The sequence below is a fragment of the Dendropsophus ebraccatus genome, chromosome 3, assembly GCF_027789765.1.
Source record: "Dendropsophus ebraccatus isolate aDenEbr1 chromosome 3, aDenEbr1.pat, whole genome shotgun sequence".
Classification (NCBI taxonomy): Eukaryota; Metazoa; Chordata; class Amphibia; order Anura; family Hylidae; genus Dendropsophus; species Dendropsophus ebraccatus.
In genome coordinates, this window is record NC_091456.1 from 175,619,704 (window position 1) to 175,632,138 (window position 12,435).

At 41.8% G+C, this 12,435-nt stretch overlaps 1 protein-coding gene across 8 annotated transcripts in view; it reads left to right on the top strand.

The window, feature by feature from the left end:
- Positions 1-8,180, top strand: part of NEDD4L (NEDD4 like E3 ubiquitin protein ligase) — a 248,052-nt gene extending 239,872 nt beyond the window's left edge. For all 8 annotated transcript variants that reach the window (XM_069963179.1, XM_069963180.1, XM_069963183.1 and 5 more), the window contains one exon: positions 919-8,180. In XM_069963179.1, the coding sequence (XP_069819280.1) occupies positions 919-1,021 (103 nt within the window). In that variant the 3' untranslated portion in view covers positions 1,022-8,180. The remainder of the gene's footprint in view (positions 1-918) is intronic.
- Positions 8,181-12,435: the final 4,255 nt, after the last annotated feature.

Genomic DNA, 12,435 nt, shown 5'->3' on the forward strand with positions numbered 1-12,435 from the left:
ACTGTAATTATCCACATCCAACTTTTTTTTTTTTTTTTTTTACAGTAGGGGAAATAATTAGTTACTTATTGACCTAGTTACTGTAGCTAGCTCATGCAGCAAGATAGAGTAGTCTGGATGCAGGTTAGCCCCTATAGATTTATTTAGTGTTAACAATTTCATATTACAGAGGTCTCAAACAATCAGGGTGTAAGTCACAAAACAACCACTAGGTGGCCACATACAGACACACAAAACAAAGGTTTTGCAATAATGCAGGTTTACATACAATGGAAACCCAATGAAAGGGCTTATCCAGGGTTAGAAAAACTCAGCTCTACTAACTTGAATAGAACTGAGCTGCAAGCTGCAATTCCACACACAAACTGTGTGTGGCGCTATTTGTGTAAGAAAGCAGCTTTGTTTGTCTAATCCTGGACAACCCCTTTATTTTAAAGGGGAACTATCAGCAGGTTAGATGAATATAACCTGCTGATATGTCCCTATTGCACAGGAGACACAAAGTAGGAAAGTATGTCTCTCACTTTCTACCTCAGGGCCGTTCTGTTGCAGTTAGTTTTTTGCTCCATGATGCGGTGAGACTGTTAGTAGCCCTGCCCCACCCCCATAGCACTGATCCCCCAGATGGGACAACCCTTCTAATGATAATGAATAGGGCTAACTATCTAATTACTAATTGATCCCAAATTAAGTAAATTTTAACAAGAAAAAGGTAAATTTCTAGTTTTTTTTTTTTTTTTTTTGCATATAGATTTGCCACCTGTAGGTGGTGCTGTGAGGTTATAGGGAAAATTGTAGCAGAAACCATTGCAACAGTGACCTCTACAGGTCACAGGTGATCATCACACCAAGATGTTCAGCTTCAGATTCACTTTCTTTCTATTACAAGTTGTTAATTAATATTTCTATTTCTTGCAGCTTTAACCGTCTCGATTTACCTCCTTACGACTCCTTCGAAGATTTACGAGAGAAGCTACTCATGGCGGTGGAGAACGCTCAGGGATTCGAAGGCGTCGATTAGCGAGGAATTTCCACACCCCTTTTTTTTTTTCCACCTTATCGGAAACGCATCTTTCGTTTGGAAAACACATGAAATGGACATTGCCAGTGATGAACCAGAGACAAAAAAAATTAAGAAAAAAAAAACTCTTATAGAAGATTAAAAAAACACAAGGAAAGAGAAGGACAAAGGTGGCGCCGGTTGTGCCATCGATACGTCGTGTCGGTTTACGTAGCCGGATTGTGTCTGTCTACAATTTCTACTTTGCCTGCAGGTGTCAATGGAAAGCGATGGCTTCTTTGTATGATGAGTTTTTTTTTTTTTTTTGCTGGTAAGATGGTACACGTTTATCCCGGACGCGGGTGGAGGCGTCACTGTGCCAATTGTGAGCCCATTTCTTGGTCTTTGATAAAGAGGCCCCCCTGGCGCTGGTTCTGCAGGGCAGCTTCCTCAGTGCAGGCGTCCTGCGCTCTCACATAGACTGCGGATGGTACTTTCTCCGATCTCTCCGGCAATCACTCGCTCTTCATTGTATACTTAAATTACATTTCAGGAGGACTTTCTCTATTTATGTGGTGCCAGCCCTTTAAATTGGTATTTTACAAACTTTCTAATGACAATGAATGGAACGAATCACTCTGAAGGTATAGTATTACTATATAGTATTACTACCATGTTTACTTTTTAAACTGATTGAGACCTATTTTCAAATTTTATTCTTCACTCTAATTAAAGCTGTATACTCCAAAAAAAAAAAAATTGTATTGTAATCCAGAGCTGCATTCAAAATTCTGCATGTCGCTAGTGGAGTCGGTCAGCAGACAGGAGTCTGACAGCTCTATACTGGAAGCTTCCGATCCCAATGCAAAGACCGTAATGCGTTTGGAGGCTGAAAAATGAATCAACTTTACGACCCCCAAAAATCTGAAATTTTAAAGGGAATGTATTATCTACATTTTTTGTGACTGGTTGAACATGCACGTTTTTCTTTTTTCTTCACTTTTTTTGTACATTTATTATGGGGAAAGCCATCTCGCCTGAGATGTCTTTGATAGCATTTAATGAGATGCTTTACAGCAGGGATGGGGAACCTTCGGCCCTCCAGCTGTTGCAAGACTACAAGCAAACGGCTGTCCAGGCATGATGGGAATTGTAGTCTTGCTATAGCTGGAGGGCCAAAGGTTCCCTATCCCTTCTTTACAGGAAGCCCTGTGGACATTGGAAATGACCCCAATCATCTGAATGGGAAAGGTTTCTGGGTATGCTCTGTGACCTGAGAAAAGACCATTCTACATGGGGAGGATGGGGCTGAGCTGCTATTGTCTTCTCTATCTACTGGTGTCACCGTTCACTATAATGCTGTACAGATCACTTTCCAGCAGCCTCCTACTTATCACAGAAAGAGAAGAAAGTCTCAGCTTAGTTTTACACCTATTGGCAAGAATGAAAATTACAACATGAGACATGCGTTTTTGGATTTAAAAAAAAAACAAAAAAACGGGCGTATGGACAGAGGCCGAACATACGGCCTCCTCCTACCAGGTATCACTTATAATACTGGTGTTGTCCCTAGTTAAAGGGTAACTACTAGCTGTGTATCACCTATTGCTATGGTTATTCTTCCTGCTCCTACAATGCAAATCACTAGATCAGATTATAGTCACTGAACAAGCAGATCACTGCTGACACTTGTGAGCTCAGAAACCTTCACTATTTGGAATGCAGCTGCTTCTGGGTTTTAATTCAGAGATGGTAATATATAAGTAACACTGTGTAAAGGCTCAACTAAAAATGGTGCCCAACGTCCGACCATGGACTGTGAGTATTACTTTCACACATTCTGCGCTGACTTCTTTTATATTTTAGGGGTTTGAGCTCCAAATTTCCTACATAGACATAAAAGATAGCTGCCACTACTGGAGGAGGCTCACTGCATACTGTGCTACGGTTGAGTTTAATGTAGGAATAGTATACAGTAGGTTTCCTAGACATCATCTAACTCTATGGATTGGAAACTAGGACTATGACCACTATAAAGATATATGTATAAATAAGTCAGCACATCTATTTATGTTAAAGTTGGTTTATGCAGGAAAAAAATAAAATTATGTTTAGAAGTGCTCAGGGTGTTGGTAAAATCATTAAAAAAAAACTGTACTCACCTGCCCCCGATTCCCCCACCATCACTGCTGCTGCTTAGAACTTCCTGTTTGTTGTGACACACAGGAAGTGCCTGCTCAGCCAATCACTGGCCACATCAGTGATCCGCAATCAGCTGAGAAGTCACCTCCTATGTGTTGGGTCAAAGAACAGGAAGCAGTTGGACCGCCACTTGTGAGGGGGGATCAGGGGAAGGTGAGTACAGGTCTTTCTTTGTATTACTGTCACTCTGAGCAAATTTAAACGTTTTTTCAGTCAACACATTTAACGAGGATCAAGGGTGAAACTTCCTTGCAGTGTGATATATTAGAAGGTTTTATCACCCAGATATCTGTATTGAGCATGTCAAGAGCCAATTATGTGTACAATGACTAGAGGCCAATATGAGGAGCCGTCTACGTATGAGGACACTGATGATGTGAATTTTTTTATTTTTTTATTTTTGGGCTGGTGGATATCCGTTTTATAACTAAGGTGTATTCTCTCCTCCTTCAATAGTAGAAACTGCCCATGATCTTCACAACCGCAAACCTTTTGTCATTGTCACATGTATATACTAGAAGGCACTTTATGTACATCTCACATTTTTTTACTTTTCTTTCTCCCCTCATTCTTTAAGAGGGGTTATCTACATGGCTGCTTTCTTCCAGAGACAGCGTCCTCAGGTGGTGTGCAGTATTACAACTTTGCCCTGTTCACTTCAGTGGAACAGAGTCGCAATAACACATGCAAATTTGAAGTGGCGCTGTTTCTAGAAGCGCAAAGCCATGTTTTTTTTTTAAATTCCTAGATAACCCCTTTTAAAGGGAACATGCACTTTAATTGACAGATGTAATATATGGAACAATGACTGAGGAAAGAGCACAGCTTATGCCCTTATAAATTCCTCCTCGCCTACATGGGCCATATCATACATAAGGACCTAAAGTTCTTGCTAAATAGCCCCCAGATTTGAACAAATCCACTGCTGAACCTCATTGCATTTGCTTTTTTAGGGCCTGGGCCAACCAGATGATTCTCTAGTCCCTTAGTGAGCCAGTCTACTATACGTACTTCTGTGGCCACCTTTGGTTGACCCAGCAGATCATGTGGCCATCACTCCACCATCAAACCTGAAGGTTGTCACAACCTTAATGGTCTTAGTAGTCACTGGTTGACTCTAATCTTGAAGGAAGCCACAACCCCTATTGGAGCAACCCCAAGAGGATTGGATGACTATATGGTCAACATTTCATGAGTCTTAGCGTCTTGACGTAACTAGTGAGGTTCTCATTCTGACACATGACTTGTACATGTATTGGAGCTCGCATCACGTCCCTATTCGCCCATTGATCATCTCATTTAGAGTCCATGGACTTTACTGCTAAGTTATTGCCCCCCCTTCAGTGCTCTCCAACATAAACCATCCACTAGATATTTGAGCGTGCCATAGGATTTCACATCCACTCTGGTACTGCTTACTCGTTTTAATACGATTTACTGGAGTGTAGGATAAAATCAAACCATGTCCCCACCACAGTGAGCAGAACTATTGTGTAAGGATCTCGATTTACGCTCGGAGACTTCACCGGGACTCTCGTTAGAGGCAGAGTAGGCGACAGTCTCTATTAGGGAAGACAGTTATATCACATTGGGATGTGACCATCCCTATGGATAAATACAGAGGTTGCACATGTTCTTGCAGACAAGATTGGAGGACCACCATAAGAGGTCACCCTGAAAGTAGGAACTTGAGCCTTTTATTGGTTTACAGAACTTCACTAAACATTTTGTTACTCTGAATAGGAGGCAATATCTGTAGATGACATGGCGACCAAATTTCCACAGCTTGGGTAAACCCATTTTATGGATTACTCTCGTTGTGGTCAACTCTAATGGATCTTCTCCAAAGTGTTGTCACAAAGTCTGAAGCTCACGAACATCTTGCACCCTCCATTACCCTAAAGCAGGGATGGGGAACCTTCGTCCCTCTAGCTGTTACAAAACTACAATTTCCATCCATGCCTGGATGGCTAAAGCTTTGGCTGTCCAGGCATAGAGGACTCTCTTCATGGAGTATGACTTGGTGAAAATGCTAGAAAAATTTCAGTACGTTGTATATTTCATACCTAATCCTACATAAAGCCTGAGATCTGACAGATTATCCCTAGAACAATTAGAGCAGGGGGGTTCTGTGATTAAAGACCATTAGATTGGCTCACTTTTATACATTATGGTCACTATAATTTTTTTTTTTATTAGACTGAGATTCCACTGTCGGCATATGTGGACTGTATATCCTTCACATTTATTTTATATAAAAAATGTTCCCATATTACTAGCCTTATAGAAGTAAACTTGCACCACCCAGATCTGCACAGGCGTGTTTACTATGTAACCCCACCCCTGCAGAGCTGCCAATCTGGGGGAAGGGGAATAGTTATGGGAGGGCACATGATCTGGGGATAAAAATTGGGGGCTGCTTTAATGGTCTTTTGGGCGTTTAGTTTAAAGAATAAAAAAAATTGGTTAGTCTTTGCTTAGTAAGGCCCGGAAGGAACACAGGGCCTGGATACATTTTTACTATTGGACCCTGACTCCTCAGTCTATGCCTTTTTGGTTATCATTCAGATTTTCCACCTGCTCAAAATGCAATTGATATAGGACATAATGATCACATGACCTTTTACATAATAATAAAAAAATAAAGTATAATTGATATAATAATCTTCTTGGACGTGTTTCATCTGGATTCTTCATTTCTTCAACAAAATTGGTAACATTACATTAAGTACATTGGTTTTGGTGCTGAAACATTGCATATTGTGCAGATAATTTGCAGTGTATCCACCTCATGTGACTATACCCTAAGGCCTGTATTTTACTGTCACATTTTTGCATCCTGAGTGTCCCAGTCTGACTGGAGGTCTACTGGCCTGAGAATATGTTATTATGAGTTCAGGCCATTTGGGCCAATAAGACTTGGTCATAATACAGGTGCTAAAATCTGCCCCTAATAACTCTGACTCTTGTGTAAAACTGGCCTTAAAGGGGTTATCCAGGCTTAGAAAAACATGGCATCTTTCTTCCAGAAACAGCACCTCTCCTTTGCAGCTCTGTTCCATTGAAGTGAATGGAGTTACATTGCTACCATGAAATACCATTGCAATACCATGAAATAATTTTATTACAACCATTTTCAATGTCTGAGTAAATGTTTTTTTTTTTTTTTTTTAAATTAATCCTCCGCGTTTAACATCAACACTAAAATTGTTATTTTATGTGTTATGCCTAGTGCGGGGCCTTAGGGGGCGGAGCTTAACACAGATTCGAAGATCCTAAATAGAGACGTCACGCTGTGCTTACTGTAGGTAAAAGCAGAATGCTAAAATTAAAGGCATATCCCTTGAAATTAAAAGGAATAACCTAAGATTAAAAGTTATGGCCTATCCACAGGATCGGAGATAAATAACTGATGTGCTTAGTCAAATCCTTCACCGAAAAGCTACATATCCCCTATCTTGAGTACAGGGGATAACATTTCAACCTTGGGATAACCCCTTTAGGTGCCATACATGATGCTGCTTATTATTTTGGTATCATTTAGAAAACCCTCGGAACCACCTTTAAACCTTCGCACTAAAGAGGCGGCCATCTTGTGGCCTAATGTAATATTAATAATAGGGTAGTAAAATGGTTATAAATAAAGTCTAGGCCTCAGTGTTATACATATGGACTATTATCTTAATTTGGGGCTTGTCTGGGATTAGCAAACAGCGCCACACCTGCCCATAGGTTGTGTCTGGTATTGCAGCTCTGCTTTATTTGAGTGAATAGGGGTGATGCAAAAACCTGAGCAGAAGCTGATTTAAAAAGATTTATTAGAAATTGTATTTAAAGAAATACTTTTTTTTAAAAAATCTTTATTTTTTTTATTTTTTTCAAAATTTGCCAGAAATTGTTTCACTCATGGCCAGGTGGAGAAAATAAAATGGCTACTTTATTCCCAAAAACAGCACCCCACCTCTCGATGGGTTGCATCTTGTATTGCAGCTCTTTAACATCTGAGTGGGGATGACCTGCAGTACCACACACGACCTGAGGACAGGGGTGGCGCTATTTAAAAGGAAGTGGACATGTTTTTGTTTTGTTTTTCTAATTCTGAATCTCTCTTTTGAAGGTTTTACTAATAAAAGAATCAGCCCAGCCAAAAATATGTGCAATCTACAACTAAACACTGAATACGATGTTGTATGTGGTTTTACAGTCTGTGGAATTTATACACTCTATATAGTTCTATGGGTTACCATTGGGTAATTCCAATCTCGCCTCCCTTGTGGTATTTTTGTATATTTTTGTACGTTATAAACCCTAGAAGAATAAAATTGCTAAATCAGATGGATCCATAGGGGAATGTTTTATAAATCAGAAGAGGTAGAAGAGAAATACAAAGTGGCAGGATGGCGCCTTTCTACTGATATCTTTGCTCATCATCACTTGGGTTTTACTTCCGCTCTCTCTTTTTTTATCCGCAATCTCGTCCTGACATCTTGTATTTTCTCCTTTATAAAGGGAATGTATTTGCCAAATATATTTTTTAGTCTTTTTTTTTTTTTCCAAATGTATAGGATATTAAACATTCCAAATACTGTACAAGACGTTGCCTTTAATAGATCTGAGATATCTCTCCAATTCTCTACTGTTTCATATGTATTTATTATAAGTGGGGGGGGAGGGGCATTAAAAAACAACAAAAAATATGAAAACAATCGTCTGGCGGGCGCGACTTATGTATCTGACTACGGCCGCTCAGTACTTTATGACTGTATAGCATATATAATGTATGGCTTATGTATACTGCTTGTTTAACAGTTATGATAGCTTTATATCTGGATTTGATTAACTGAAGATGACGATGATAACTCGCCGCTTCCGTCATGGAAAGCGATATATGTTGGAAATAAAAAATAAAACTATGAAGGTGTTGTAATGAAATCATGCCTATTGCTGAATATTTAATAAAATAATTCTCATATAAGAATACTGGTGTGTGTATCGAATGACATAAACCTTAGGAGGACTTTGCATTCCTTGGAAAGACCATTAATTACAATGAGAACTGTGTAATTCCTTATTTCTCCTGTGGTGGCACTGCAGGAAAAATGTAAACACTTGCCAATATCTTCCTCCTAAGATTACAGCGGATCAATATGGCCACATTTCCAAGTTCTGTACTTTTGTCTGTAGTTGTGGATCCGTGATTATGGACAAAATCTGCAAAAATTACTGACGAGCTCTAGTACAGACCGTGGCACAGATTGTCCTATAGAAGTCTATGGGAGCATCCATAATTTTCATGGATGGAACATCCACAATGTCTGCAATCCGTAAAAGGTACAGATGAGTTATTATTTTCAATCATTCCTTCTTATTTAAAGGGAATTTGTCACCTAGGTTTATTTCATCTTAAATGAAACAGCATAAGCTACCAATAGAAACGCTGAAGAGATGGGTGTATTACTTCCATCATTCTGTTCAGCCGTTCTCCTAATATTGAGGAGAATAGGATTCCTGCCGCACCCCTCCTCCCGCCCTCCAGCTGCTGATTGACTGGTGACTGCCTATACACAGCATGGATAGATAATTACCAATCAGCATCTGGTGGGCAGAGTTTTCTACTTGAATATCATGAATATCCAGGACTACTGAGCTCATGTACATAATGGAGAGGACTACTTATTGTCCATGTTATTCAGGAGGAGATCTCTGAATCAGCTGCACAGAACAATGTACAGTGAGTCCAAGAAGTATTTGATACCTTGCTGATTTTCTTTGTTTGCCCACTAATAAAGACAGGATCATTCTATACTTTTAATGGTAGATGTATTCTTACATGGAGAGACAGAATATTAAAAAGAAAAACCAGAAAATAAATCTAAGGAATATATATTAATTGATTTGTATTTCATGGAGTGAAATAAGTATTTGATCCCTTAGTATTCATTAGCAGTTCTGGCTTTTACAGACCAGTTAGACACTCCCAATCAACTTGTTACCTGACCTGAAGCCACCTGTTCTCACTAATCACTTGTGTGAAAAACAACTGTCCACAGAATCAGACAGATCACACAGATTTCAAGTCTCCAACATGGGTAAAACTAAAGAGCTGTCACAGGACCTCAGAGTCAGAATTGTTGACCTTCACAAAGCTGGAATGGGCTACAAAAAGATTAGTAAGGTGTTGGATGTGAAAGTAACAACTATTGGTGCAATTATCAAAGAAGATTTCGCCTTGTGGGGTGGCAATGATGCTGAGAACAGTCAGAAATCGTCCTGCAACCACTCGGCAGGAGTTAGCAAATGACCTGAAGGCAGCTGGGACCACAGTTTGCAAGGAAACAATTGGCAACACTTTGCGCAACAATGGATTCACATCCTGCAGTGCCCGAAAGGTACCCCTGCTGAAGAGAGCACATGTGGAGGCGCGCCTCAAGTATGCCAATGATCATTTGAAAGATGAACCAAGTTATTGGGAGAAGGTTTTGTGGTCAGATGAGACCAAAATTTAACTTTTAACCTCAACTCCACCCGCCATGTGTGGAGGAAGAAAAATGCTGCCTATGACCCCAAGAACACTGTGCCCAGGGGCTGGCTGGCAAATTTTAGCCCGGGGGGCAAGTACACAGCACTGGCCCATGAGTAGCAGGCTGGCGGCCCATCCTTAAAGGATCACTCTGGCCTCTAACCTCTTACCTATAACATCTTCGGTCCTTCCAGTCATTGGTGACCAAATATCCTACTGTGCCCTGTGAAAGGGTCAGAACTCACTTTCCTGTATAAGTCTATTGGGCGGCTCAGTGATGACACGAAACGGTCCCATAGACAGATGCTAGGAAAGCTGGGTGACCTCTATCATACTGAGTATAAGATGCTGGGAAAGCTGGGGTTACTGTATTTTTACAATAGTTTATATCACTCGATGTACTTCTGTATATATGTCTCCTCTATGTAGTCCTGTAAATATGTCTCCTCTATGTACTCTTGTATATATATGTATCCTCTATGTACTACTGTATATATGCCTCCCCCTGTATATATGTATCCTCTATGTACTGCTGTATATATGTATCCTCTATGTAGCAGGGACATTTCCGGGATAAGCGAGGGGGTGGGGGTGGGGATAGCGGGACACATGGTGCCTCCATCTAGGTAGAGTGTAGTAGTGGAGGTATAGTGGATAAGGGGTGTAGTAGTACAGGTATAGATATGGGGTGTATTAGTAATACAGATGAGGGGCAGTAGTAGTAGTAGTAGTAGTAGTAGAGGTAAAGATGAAGGGTGAGGTAGTACAGGTATAGATATGGGGTGTATTAGTAATACAGATGAGGGGGATTAGTAGTAGTAGTACAGGTAAAGATGAGGGGTATGGTAGTACAGGTATAGATGAGGGGTGTAGTAGTACAGGTATAGATGTGGGCTGTAGTAGTACAGGTATAGATGAGGGGTGTAGTAGTAGTAGTACAGGTATAGATGAGGGGTGTAGTAGAAGTAGTAGTAGTAGTACAGGTAAAGATGAGGGGTGTAGTAGTAATAAAGGTATAAATGAGAGGTGACAGGGGCATACTGGGGGAAACTGGGGCAGCTGGGCGTGATTGGGGCAGGAGTGCACATATCCCTCCTCCTCTCACCCCGGCACACAGGTTCCCCTCCCGGCCACACGTGCAGGTCCCCGGTCTCTGGAGGAGGCCGCAGGCAGGGCTGTATTAACAGCTGCTGCTGCCCTAGGCACTAAACCTGGAGACGCCCCATCTTCACGCACCTATTGGCGATACCAGACCTGACCAATACCACCATACCCTCCCACCCCCCTGGAAAAGACACCAGATTTACTGGCAAGTCTGAACGGGAGAAGGGAAACTAAAAAAATAAAAACAAAAGAATTAGTTTTTTCTGTCCCCCTGCTCCCTGGTGCTGCCCCCCTGCAAGGTGCTGCCCTAGGCATCGGACCACAGGTGCCTAGTGGTAAATACGGCCCTGGCCGCAGGGACTGTAGTGGTGATAGCGTCACTGCCATTACTGGAGCTGTACAGCGGGATCGGGGGATGCAGATCCCGCTGTTCAGCTCCAGGACCTGAAGCGACGCTATCACCACTACAGTCCCTGCAGCCTCCTCCAGAGACCAGGGACCTGCACGTGTGGCCGGGAGGGGAACTGGATGTGATATGTATAGCTGGGGCAGGTCAGTCGCGGCTCTGTTAGGCGGACTGCCCGACTGCCCTGCACCTCACCTCCGGCGCGACACTCCACACACCGCCGCCCGCCATGCACCTCACCACCGCGCCGCCTGCTTGACCTGCAACTCCAGCCCAGCCGCCAACCCATCACTCTACGCTGCTCTGCCTGCAGTGATTTTTTGTGAAAATTTAATTTATGATTTTAATCGAAATCGATTATAACCTTCTGGGCAAATTTATTTGATTAATCGCCCAGCCCTAACTCCTCTGTATGTCTCCTCTTGTATATATGTATCCTGGGGGAAGACCAGCCCAGGGGGCATATGCCCCCCTGCCCAGCCCGCCCCTGACTGTGCCCACCGTCAAGCATGGAGGTGGAAGCATAATGTTTTGGAGGTGTTTCTCTGCCAAGGGTACAGGGCTACTTCACCGCATCACTGGGAAGATGGATGGAGCCATGTACCGCACAATCCTGAGGGACAACCTCCTCCCCTCTGCCAGGGTTCTGAAAATGGGCCGTGGTTGGGTCTTCCAACATGATAACAACCCTAAATATACAGCAAAGGCAACAAAGGATTGGCTCAAGAAAAATCACATTAAGGTCATGGAGTGGCCCAGCCAGTCTCCAGACCTCAATCCGATCGAAAATCTATGGAGGGAGCTGAAGGTCAGAGTTGCCAAGCGACAGCCCACCAACCTTCATGATTTAGAGAGAATCTGCAAAGAAGAATGGGCCAAAATTCCCCCTGGTGTGTGTGCTAAACTTGTGGTTAACTACAACAAACCTCTCACCGCTGTGCTTGCAAACAAAGGCTTTGCCACTAAGTATTGAGTGTGTTTGGCAAGAGGGATCAAATACTTATTTTCCTCATTGAAATACAAATTAATTAAAATATATTCTTTAAAATTATATTCACAGAATATGGTAGAATACATCTACCATTAAAAGTGCTGAAGGATAGTGTCTTTATTAGTGGGCAAACAAAGAAAATCAGCAAGGGATCAAATACTTCTTGGACTCACTGTAAGTGATACATCATTCCGTTCAGCTTCTCGGTCACT